A 12,266-nucleotide genomic window follows, 5' to 3' on the forward strand; every position below is an offset into this window, starting at 1 on the left:
TGTTTACTCTGGGTAGAGTTCCACGTAAATGCCATCAGAGCCCAGGCTCTGGGTGAGCTTTACATTTATCATGTTAGCTCTGACAGCTTTAACATCTAACCCTAACACGCTTCTAGCCTTTTGAACTGCCGATTTACCGTCCTCATAGAGAGAGAGCAAGCTTTACACAGTTTGGTATAAACAACCGGGTGCCAGCCGATCTACAGGGAGTCAGATAGGGTTTTTTTTCTGGGAGACGTTAAAATAAAGTACCTAAAATTTGTTGGTGCATTACGAACTCATATTACTTATGCTGGTTAGGAATCCTCATCCTCAAATGGTCTATATCATCCTTAATTAATCACCACTAACCAGCATTTTACTTTGACAGTGTGCCTTTAATAAATGTAGTCATATACATACACACACACATACACACACATATATATACATATAAAGAGTAAGACGTAGTTGTAGGTACTGTTTCTGCCCCCAAATCTCTGATAAATTTACTGGGTTTGTATAATCACATGTAAAAGTGTTTCTCCCCCACTGCTGTGTGAATAGACCCATACAAACCCTGGAAGACTTATTGACTGTATCGGGAAACATGAAACTGATGAAGACACAAAGTCAAGTCAAAGGGACAAAGTAAACAGCTATAAAAACAGAGAGAAATATTTTTACTTCCAGTCTCTCTGAGCTCTTTGGAACACTTGGTGTTACAAGTAATGCTACTGTGTTGAAAAATTAAGTGTCATTATTAATTTGAGGGCTTGATAGAACATGAAGCAGCTGTCACTTTCTGTGTTAGGATTCAAACCACATTTCTCTTCAACACAGCTACAGCCCTTTTTTGCCACAGCTTTATTTTTTGTTAATGCTCATATGGAGTTGATGCCTGTGAAAATGAGCTACTGTTAAAACTGCTACAAGTTAGTCACAGTGGAAGCAGATGCGTGCAAACATCCTCCAGGCAGTTCTGCCCGTATTCACTTGTAGAAGTCCCTGCTCTTCCAGTCCTGGGCATGTCCTGTGCTGGACCATGTAGTGATAATATGTCATAGGTACATGCCCCCTATGTGAACACCAAACTCATTTTACTAACATGCTGGATCAGGCTTTGAAATAAAGATTCTACAAGTGAAAAGTTAGTTTGCTAGCCTAATGCCTCATTCTAGCTCCTCAGTTTTTAAGCCTGTAAGGCAAGTACGTGGAGTGCTATTGCATGCATATTTTGGCCTGAATAGATTACATGAAAAAGTTATTGTATAACCAAAACCTAGCGTAAACCCATCACCTCAAATGTCCTGGTTCAAGTTGGAGACAGCATGCCTGATTCTCTGGTACCCTGTACTTTATGTGGTCATTCACACCAGTGCAAAGTGAATATAAAATGCTACCACTTGGACTTGGTAGCATTTGCAACACTTTGCACCAATGTAAATGACAACAGACTGTGCCGGACAATGCGGAATCAGACCCATTACACTATAAGGTTTTCTGTAAGGTTTGCTGCACAAAATTAAATAAATTAAAAAAAATACCCTAATCCCTCATCTACAAGCTAGACAATTGGGAAGACATTCAAAATCTAATTGCTCTCCTTTCAAACAATGCCTCAGCTCAAATCCCATTAACTCCTAACAGCAGAACAAGAACCTCAAAATAATACAAGCCGGAGCAATGAACTCCGAAGAAGCCAAACTGACAAGAACAAGGCACATCAAACAAATGAGAAATTGATTTCCACTCCAATGGAAAAAACTTATCAGCCATACTGTATACACAGAGAGACCTGGCAACCAGAAACAGCTGGGGTAAAGATAAGGAACCAAACAGATTTCCACTCCACTGGAAAAATATCACCAACATTGTGCACAGAGAACAGAGCCCTTGGAACAACTGGACTCAAAATAATGGAAACCTCTTCACAGACAGGAGCGTGACAGAAGGAATGAGCACAATTATGCAGGCCAGACATGCCACATTTTAGGATTGCACCAGTTATATTAGTCATGGTTGGGCTGATAACTCACATGATTGATCTCATCTCAAAAGTGGTATTAATTTAAAATTGTGTGTGAGATTTCTGAGTCAACATTGAAAGGAAAACCTTGTTTTCCCACTAATAAAAAGCTTCAATTTTTTAAAAATTTTATATAACTAAAATAGTTTTTAAAACTTCAAAGCTATAAGCATTTGACATTTGTATACTAAACAAACGGACCCCTAGTGTGGGCAAGACTCTGGCAGCTCAGGTTTAGTTGATGCTGTGGTAACAAGTAAAATTCAGAAGCTGCTGGAGGAGGACAGACATGTGATCATTCCCCACGGCACCTGCTAGAACTGCATTTCCCAAAGGGTGAAGCACAACTCACGCAGAATGGGTGGGCACAAAGGACTAGCCAGAGGGTATAGATGAGGTCTAAATCAAAATGAGTAAGCCTAAAATGTCACATGGTGGTGTTGAAGGGCGGTTGCAATTGGTTTCTGAGGAGGGCTCAGCTTTCAAAGTTTGGGAAACACTGTGCTAGATAACAGACGGAAACAGAGGAAAAATTCCAAGCATGAATAGAGTAAACCTTAATCTCTTTCCAGTTTATGCAGTGGGACCAGAAAGTCCTGCTTTCAAGAACAAACAAAGAGCTCACCCTAGAAAAGCAGGAGGACAAGAAGCATGAATAGGAGTTTTTCTTTCTTGAACAAAAGGCCTTGAATCTACTTGAGTTTGTCAGATTTTATTTGCTTAACATTAGAAGTCAAATAGTCTCAACTAGTCTTTAAAGTTACCATTAAGATAGGCTCTATCTTTGTTGCTTATCTTTTAATGTTGGGTAAATTTTCTGCCCAGCTGGGTGAATAGGACAAAGGGTCAATTGATTACATTATAAGGGTTTTCAAAATGGAAAAAAGAAAAGAAAAAAGAGAGAGATACTATAAAAAGCTAAAGCTCTAGGACAAACAGGAAAACTGCAGAAGGACTCTAAAATGATAGAACCTGCAACTTTCCACTGCTATAGGCAATATGTCTGTGATGGAGAAATGCATGTAAATTATTTATACAGCACACAAACTATAAAGGGGGTAAGTTATTACACAACACCATGTAAGATTTGTACACGTGTAATGCAAATGTAAATTCATAGTGCTGCACATGATCTTTTGAGGAGTTTAACATTCATCTGTTATTCTGAAACAGAAAGCCCAGTCAAACATTTTGTAAAGTTTTTCCTCTTTGTTCCCATCTCTTTCTTAAATAGTTATGTGCTTTGAAGATGAAAAGCCTTCAACAGGAAACATGGTCTAATAGTAAAAATAATGGACTAGGACTCAGGTGATCTGGGTTATGTTCCTGACACTGTCACAGATGCATTGTGTGATCTTGGACAAATCTCTCCCTGCTCTCTGACTCAGTTCCTCTCCCCTCCCTCCCGGCCCCCATCTGTACAATTAGGATAATTATTAGAATTAGATGGAAAACAGGCATTGTTCTCTGTGAAAATCAGAGAGAAAAATCCCCTTGTGAAAATGTTCCCATTGGAAAAGTTTCAAAAATGTGGGGAAACGCTTTCCCTCCCACACACTTTCTTGTTGGGAAAAGCCAAAAAGTGGGGAAATCCCCACAATTTCAAAACTTTAAAACTTTCAAAATTGTGTGATTCTATCTCCCCGACCCCTATTTGTCATTTGAAAAACATTTTAGAAGATGAATTGCTGTAAAAAGATACGGTTTTGTCAAACGCTACGTTTTCTGATGAAACCAAGTTTTGTCAGAAAATGTTCAAGCAGCTCTGGCATGTAATGGCCTCCTGGGGGGTTGTAGCGTACTTTGAGATCCAGATTACAGTCATGTTACAGCTCTCAGTTGGATTTCTAAATGAGCAGCTATTTACCTTCTTCCTCGCTATCTGAGGCACTGCTCTTCTCCAGAAGATTCTCGTTCTCAATCGGCTCCAGGGACTGTGCTAGGAGCCTGCGTCTCTCTAGCTTAACTGGTTTCTTTTCTGAAGGCAACAGAGGGCTTCTCTTGTTCTGCTTCTCATTTTGGGATTCCTCCTGCTCAGACCCCTATGGGAAGAGCCATCAGCAAATGGTATAATTGACTGTAATAACCTTCATAAACACTTTATATACAACCTTAGTTAAAAAAAAAAGTTACAGTTGAAACAAGTGTAAACAAGCTAGCTGTCCAAATTCTATTTACCACATACCCAGGGCAAGTACTGCCTCTAACACTGGACTGTGAAATTCCTTCTGTGGATCCAGCCTCCCTCATCTATTGATATAGCGCCAAGGCAGATTCTGCCAAAGGGAAGCTTTCAGCTGAAATCAGTTCCTAGCCACTATTGCTGTGAAGGTAACCTTTCAAGAGTGAAATGATGCAGCACCATTTGAGACACTCAGAGGTGTGAATTATCCCCATCAATCCTATTGACTGACTGACTTATAATGACTTAACTCTGAACCCTAACTATGACACTTGTGGGGCCAGACTATTCTAGAAATTCAGGCAAGCAACTGCACACCTACTGAAATTCAATAAAGAAAAATGCAAGGTACTACACTTAGAAAGGGGAGGGGGAATCAAATACACAGCTACAAGATGGGGAATAACTAACTAAGCAGTAGTATTGCAGGAAAGGCAATGGGTTAAGCATGACACTTCTGAGAAGAAAGCCCTTCCCAAGACATACTGGCCCATCAGAGGTTTTTTTTTAATGCATGCATGACATAGGCATTATAAACCCAGATTTCTTTTACCTTTCAGCCATAACACATCTAAGACACGGGCTAAAGAGAAATATTAAACTAAAAAAAAATAAAACTGCTACTAAAATCAAAAAGCAGTAGGAGGCACACACAGTCTAGTGGTTCCATGCGTCCTCAAGAGGAGCTGAAAATGTACAGTGAGGGAGGAGGTGTCATACATCTCTTTGAAATCCCAAATTTGGCACCAAGCTTGGCAAACCTCCTCCTAAGACTTTCTTGGTGCTACTAGTGCCTAGTAAAGTCCAAGAATGGGGATCAGCACATGCAATTTTTGTCAAGGAGAACAGCACCCTGTGTCTTGATGGCTGTGCACCAATTTCTGGCGGCAGGGAAAATTAGGCAACAGACTGGTGTATATTGTTAGATGCACTGTGCTTTAAAAGAAAAACCATGACTGATGGTGCACACAAAAGCTGCACACTTTCTTTTTAAAAAATTAGAGAATTAATAAAAACAAATTCCTAGTTTGTCAAGCAGGAACAAACATTAACTGTGGGATACAAAAGCCCTTGAAATGTTCTTGAGATTACATTATATCAGCTATGAAAGTATTAAAATGCATCACTAAAGGTTAATCATAGTAAAACTGAAGACAGACTTGAATGCAGAGATGGCTGTTCAAGACCCTGGCAAGTCCTGTTTGCAGGGGTCTGACACTGCCCGCCCGCCCTCTTTCCCCCCAAAAACTCAAGTGGGATGTGTCATAAATGGTGATGAAGTTGCAATACTCTTCATTCTTCCTTGAATCTTTTGCCACAGGGCTTACTAGAACCAGGCTATACTTTCCGCACCACTCTCACTCTCAGGATCAAGGAGCTGTCATGCTGTATGCTGATGTCCTATTTCCTTATGGCTACTGAAATATTTATTATTGAGTAAACTCACATCATTGTGACTTGTCTGCAGGATGCATGTAGGATTCAGAAGACATGCACTGGATGGATTTATGAATGTAACTGGAAATACCACTTTGAAGAATAATGGGAGCAAAACCACTCTATTCAAAAGCACAACCTGACAAATATTTGCTGTATTTAAACAGCATTAAAGGGGCCTACAAAGGGGGGTGAAACGCTGTGCTTTTCCCTTGTTTTTCTTCTTTAGGCAGAATAAATAAGGCATGAAATATTTTTCCTCCTCCCAGAAGTTACTGGGCTCAGTACTGGGGTAACTGGGAGAAATTCTTCAGTCTGGGTTATGCTAGAGGCCAGACTTGATGATCACAGAGGACCCTTCTATTCTTAACATCTATGAAAACAACCATGATTGTCAGCGTCTCGTCTTTCTGAGATCTCCATGGATGACTCAAATGTGTAACGGGAGCTAAAACACACACCATACATATATCACATCACATTAGTTCCTATTATGTCAAAAACCTACTAGTTCTCCATAGGTTCTTCAGGAGCAGACAAGAGCTGAATTTCTCATATGAAAAACAAGAAGAATTCTTCAGCCCTTTATTTTTTTAAATTTTCTTTTGGGAAAAAGGTTCAGTCCTTCTTTATACATCAAAAAGCGGCAAAAAGGGAATGAGTCAGATTTTCCCCTTTTGCAGATTTAAACAACATAATGAGTTTTCATGGATTTACTCAGACATTTTATGGCAGCAATACTTTAATAGCTACTGAAACTCTCTATTCCTTCTGTAATCCTGAAATATCTGCTTTCTGTCACTCAACTACTCTAGCAAATACCACACAAAATGTATACCTAAATGTAACGGTCATACACTTTGTAAGTTATGCAATATGCAATAATCAAATACCCCAGATTCATCTCTCTCAAACTTCAATGAGCTCGGATGCTAAGAAATATACTTCAACAAATTGAGCCTGTGCATAGGATTGGAGCCTATATTCATCAAAATGGCACTACTGGGTGAGATTTTCAATGGCACTTTCATTGTTACAGGGTTAGCGGTAACTTTCCCCCTGTTAGGTCTCCATTGAACACACGCTTTCAAATGACAGGCCCTGCACCTCCACTCCTCTCAGGGTGGAATCCCATGGTTCTCCCACCCTAGGCTATAGCACCTGTTCACCATACATGATTCCTCAGCAGGCCCAAATGCATTTAGCAGTGTAAGAGACTTCCCTTTGTGAGCTGTGACTAGTACAATGCAATGACTCGCAATAGTTTCTTTCAAAGTATTATTTATCCATAGGAACAGCATTCTGAGAAAAGGGCTAAAACTACAAAGCCTATACACACACCTCGTCTTACCTAAAGCCTAAGTAGGTCTAACTTATCCCACATGCTCCAATCTCTAGGTCAGCCTGTTCCCCCAGTAGTCCCATCCTCCCTCTAAACTCAGTTCTTTTAACAAATCCTTACGCCTATAACAATTATAGGGAAGTGTGAGGAGATTCTAATCTAGAACAAAAATATCAGGCGAGTGGAACATAGAAATGGAAAAAAAGACAGTAAGAGGTTTTATGGAGCACTTTTCATTTGTAGATCTTAAAGTGCTCTATACAGGTGGATAAATATAATTATCCTCTTTGTACAGATAGAGAAATGGAGTCACAAAGAGTTGCAGTGACTTATCTGAAGTTACATGGTGAGTCAATGGCTGAACAGGGAATGGGAGGCCAGGAGCTTCCCACTCCCGACCCAGTTTCCTATCCACTTGATCACACTGCCAATAATAATAATGTATTATTTAAGTAAAAAATTCAAAAGTGATCAGAACTACAAACCATCCATTTCATGTGAATGCTAGCAGCCAGCAGGGAAAAAGTCTTAAAACACTGAAAGATGAATAACTGACCTTAACCCATTCACCTCCAGATGCTAAAATCTTCTAAACTGTTCTCATCATAGGTAGGAGAAGGAGTATCCTCTCTCTCTCTCTCTCTCTCTCTCTCTCTCTCTCTCAAGGATGTATGATTTACACACTTGTATTTGTTAAGTACAGCAAGAGAGGCTTTCTAAATACTTACTCCGGTCAGTGTGTTTCCATGGAATGGCTCTGCCTCTACTATCTGAATGATGGGTTCATGAATTTCACGGATTGCTTTGGGTAATTTTTCATCTCTGTCTCCAGAATCATCACAAATGCTGGATCTGTCCAAAGCAAAAAGATAATAAAGACAGTGTTAATTTAATTTCTTAGCATTTATGGCACCAAAGTCATACTTTTGGAGATTTATTGAATTTAAAAACATGCACTATAAACCATTAATTGAATTGCCACATAAGACTGCCAGCTCAGTCATCCCACATCCAGTTCATTAACCCATCAAACTACCCTGTCCCCAAGTGCCTGTGAGAAAACCCTGGCTTAGCAGTGTGTCTGGAAAGTTAATAAATCAAGGTTATGGTGAACCAAGGAAGAAAGTTAATGTTGTGGATGGCAGAGAGATAAAAGTATCTTAGGCCTCAAATTGAAAAGTTTTGTCCTTTTAATGATTATTATAATAGGCATTTTTCTTACACCCATCCTTCTAGCATCCTATGTCAAAATATTTTGAAGATTATACTATGAAACATTTAAAAAAACAGGCAGAGGCTTTTTGGGGATATACACATTTCCTCAGCATTTTCATTCAAAACACAACAGCACTAACTGTTAGTGAATTCATTAATTTTTATTCACTTTTATAAGACGTGCCCATCTAAGCACATGTAGAAAATTAAAACCACATTGTTTAAAGAGTAAAGCTGAAAATTAACAATTTTGCTCAAGGTCATTTGAAGGAGTCAAAGAAACTGTATCAGAACCAGAAAGAGACACTGATAAATCCACTTTCATTGGCCAAAAAATACATATATATATAAATAAACTGTAAAATGGTGAAAAATAAAGCAGCAGTTTTAAGGGTTTCAATTTTAATAATCTAAGACAGAGGGTCTCAACCTGGGATTCATGACAAGGTAGCAGAGGGTCATAATCCCTCAGCAATATCCATACTGCTTACTAGGATGATGGGCCTGACTAGGTTCTAGCATGGGGAAGATTGAGAATCCCCAATCTAAAAGTGGCATTAGTAATACAAGTATGGGATTTTTAAAAAATATGACACACAATTCCTAGATTCCTTTACCTGAACAGAACCAGGAAAAGCTATGGAAACACGAGCTTCCTCATACTTCTCCACACTAAGGGGTCTCAGTTCTGCTCAACCTACAATAGAGTGAAGGCAATCGAGTCTTTATGTCTAGTCAGTACTTTAGCCCCTTTGCTAAGGCTGCTAAAATGCGTACAGATTAGTGCCAGTAATGGAGGCAATTCTGAAGGAGGATTTTAAGACAGAGTTGTGGAAACAGTTTTCTACTTCCATAAAAGTTAGGTATCCGTAGTATCTTCTTACCTAGATTGTCCATTGTCTTCAGAGGAGGAGTAAAAGCTCTCCATCTCCTCACTGTTCAGGCCCAGCTCAGAGCCATAGCTCTGTTGTACTAGTTGCCAGAACTCCTGTTTGGTCAGTCTCTGAAAAGAGAAAGCACATTGTTGGTCAAAAAATGCAGTGAAGAGCTACTTCTTCTACCTGTTCACAAACAGATTATTTGACCCCAGATATATCTGGATCCTTCCCTGTTATTTTCTAAGAAAGCGTCTTGCCTAACAAACAGGACCCATTTTAGACCCCACTGCACTTGGTAGCCCTCCTTAGAAATACAAAGGAGATGCACAGCTTCCATTTTTAAATAGCTAATCTTCTAGCCAAAACAGGTTTGATAACATAACCCAATATAAACTGATCACTAGATCTGAAAACTCGTGACTGTTTTTTCCTTAATATCACAGGTTACTCCCATTCCACCCCTCCTTCCCAACCCCCAAACAGCTGCCCAGAGCTGCCCTTTGGGGCTCGTGAAAACTATAAAGTCACAGTCCCTTGACTCGAGCCTCATCATTCAGGCTGCCACTGATGACAGTGGGGTATCTCAAATTCCCTCCAAGCCAAATTGCCTGCAGCTCAGCTGGCTTCTTCACTGAATAACAAGTGTGATCTTTGGTCACAAGGAAAGACAGTTCAGCCGCTTGAAAGATGGAGTTGTCTAGTTCTAGTCAGTGACTAAGGACAATGGACTGCTACATTTAAATCCCAGCTCCAAACAGACTACCTTGGTGGCCTTTATCAAGTCACTTGTCCCCAGGCCTCAATTTCCCCATCTGCAAAATGAGGATGATCACACTTACCAACCTCACAGGGGAGATGCGAGGAGTAAGCAGTCAATGCCTATGACACACTAGAATTCACCAAAGTACACAAACCATACAGCTTATTTGGACAACTATCCCTTTCAGGATCCCAATCAGGATCTAAGCCAGGGGTCTCAAACTCAAATGACCCCGAGGGCCGCATGAGGACTAGTGCATTGGCCCGAGGGCCGCATCACTGACACGCCCCCTTGCTGCCCCTGGCCCCACCCCCAATCCACCCCTTCCATGAGGCCCCGCCCCTGCCCTGTCTCTTCTCCACCTCCTCCCCTAAGCGCGCGCAGTTTTAATAAATATATACACTCAGTAATGCACCTCACTCAAAGGACAAAACACGCACTTAGATTTACTGCCTAAGGCTCTGGGAGGGAGTTTGGGTGGGGGAGGGGGTCTGGATGCAGGCTCTGTGCTCGATGCAGGCTCCAGGCTGCGGCAGGGGGTGGGGGTGCAGGCTTTGGGACGGAGTTTGGGGATAGGAGGGAGTGCAGGGGTGAGGGCTGTGGGGCTGAGGGCGAGGGGTACATGATGCAGGAGGGGGCTCAGGGCTAGGGAAGAGGGTTGGGCTGTGGGGTGAGGGCTGTGGATGAGGGGTTCATGATGCGAGGGGGCTCAGGGCTAGGGAAGAGGGTTGGGCTGTGGGGTGAGGGCTGTGGATGAGGGGTTCATGATGCGAGGGGGCTCAGGGCTAGGGAAGAGGTTTGGAGTGTGGGGTGAGGGCTGTGGATGAGGGGTTCATGATGTGGGGGGGCTCAGGGCTAGGGAAGAGGTTTGGAGTGTGGGGTGAGGGCTGTGGATGAGGGGTTCATGATGTGGGGGCGCTCAGGGCTGGGGCAGAGGATTAGGGTGCGGGGGGATGAGGGCTCTGGCTGGGGCTGAGGATTAGGGTGCAGGGGGATGAGGGGTTCATGATGTGGGGGTGCTCAGGGCTGGGGCTGAGGATTAGGGTGCAGGGGGAATGAGGGCTCTGGCTGGGGCTGAGGGTTTGGGGTTGGAGAGGCTCAGGGTAAGGGAAGCCTGCCTTGCCAGTACTGGCGGAGGGCAGGCACTAGGACCCTGCACTCTAATCCTCAGCCCCAGCCAGAGCCCTCATCCCCCCACACCCTAATCCTCTGCCCCAGCCCTGAGCGCCCCCACATCATGAACCCCTCATCCCCCCGCACCCTAATCCTCTGCCCCAGCCCTGAGCGCTTCCCTTCCCCCCCCCACAGCCCGGCCCCGGCGGGTCCCGCTTCCCTTCCCCCAGCCCGGCCCCGGCGGGTCCCGCTTTCCCCCCCCCCTTACCCGAGCGCGTCTCCGGCGGTCCCGCTCAGAGCCGCGTGGTGAGGGGGCGGGGCTGGGAGCTCCACGCCGAGCGCAGCGCTCAGCCCAGAGCTCCCAGCCCCGCCCCCTCCCCACGCGGCTCGGATCGGGGCGGGGCTCAGGCGCTCGGACGGAGACTCGGCGCTCTATGCGCCGAGGCTCCAGGAGAGGGGCGGAGGCGGGAGCCTCCGCTTTTCTCTTGGGGGCCCCTGCGGAGCTCCCCTGGGGAGCTCCGCGGGCCGCAGGGAAGAGCTCCGCGGGCCGCATGTTTGAGACCCCTGATCTAAGCCTTCTTGTATGAGGCACTGTGGAAACACAGCATAGGAGACAGTCCCTTCAAAGAGTTTACAGTCTAATCTAATAGAAATTGCCAACAACAAAATCAGGCAAGTGTCATTTTATGAAAGATTAGCACAGGTTAGGGTAGCAGATCCAATGGATCAGCACAAGTATCAGAGGGGTAGCCGTGTTAGTCTGGATCTGTAAAAGCAGCAGAGAGTCCTGTGGCACCTTATGGACTAACAGACATATTGGAGCATGTCACATGCATCCGACGAAGTGGGTATTCACCCACGAAAGCTCATGCTCCAATACATCTGTTAGTCTATAAGGTGCCACAGGACTCTTTGCTGGATCAGCACACTATCACTGTACTAAATAATACTACTGCTATTTCTTTCTAGTAATAGCTTTGAGGATGCACAGCCAGAAGCTTGTTTGAAGTAGTGATTTGAAAATCCCCAAATCCTTCAACTGCTTCTGGGCATAGAGGTGTGATCACTGTAAACACAAAGGTGGTGGCAGAAAATGGTTTCATAAGTCTGACCATAAATACCAAGGCCAGGGCCGGTGCAAGGATGTTTCGCGCCCTAGGCGAAACTTCTACCTTGCGCCCTCCCCCCTCCCCGCGCCCCTGCCCTGAGGCGCGCCCCCCCCCACGGCAGCTCCCCCCCTCCGCCCTGAGGTGCCCCCCTTGGGGCAGCTCCCCACCCCCCACCCTCCGCCCTGAGGCACCCCCCCACACACACCAGCTCACCCCTGCTCC

The 12,266-nt window shown here is 43.7% G+C and overlaps 1 protein-coding gene across 2 annotated transcripts in view; it reads right to left on the reverse strand.

Annotated features, from left to right (window-relative positions):
• Window positions 1-12,266, reverse strand: part of GRAMD1C (GRAM domain containing 1C) — an 85,765-nt gene that overhangs the window by 17,034 nt on the left and 56,465 nt on the right. For both annotated transcript variants that reach the window (XM_045003975.1, XM_045003985.1), the window contains 3 exons: window positions 9,069-9,187; window positions 7,698-7,821; window positions 3,876-4,050 (listed from right to left, as the gene is read on the reverse strand). In XM_045003975.1, coding sequence (XP_044859910.1) covers window positions 3,876-4,050; window positions 7,698-7,821; window positions 9,069-9,187 — 418 coding nt within the window. The remainder of the gene's footprint in view (window positions 1-3,875; window positions 4,051-7,697; window positions 7,822-9,068; window positions 9,188-12,266) is intronic.

Source organism: Mauremys mutica, chromosome 1, assembly GCF_020497125.1.
Source record: "Mauremys mutica isolate MM-2020 ecotype Southern chromosome 1, ASM2049712v1, whole genome shotgun sequence".
Classification (NCBI taxonomy): domain Eukaryota; kingdom Metazoa; phylum Chordata; order Testudines; family Geoemydidae; genus Mauremys; species Mauremys mutica.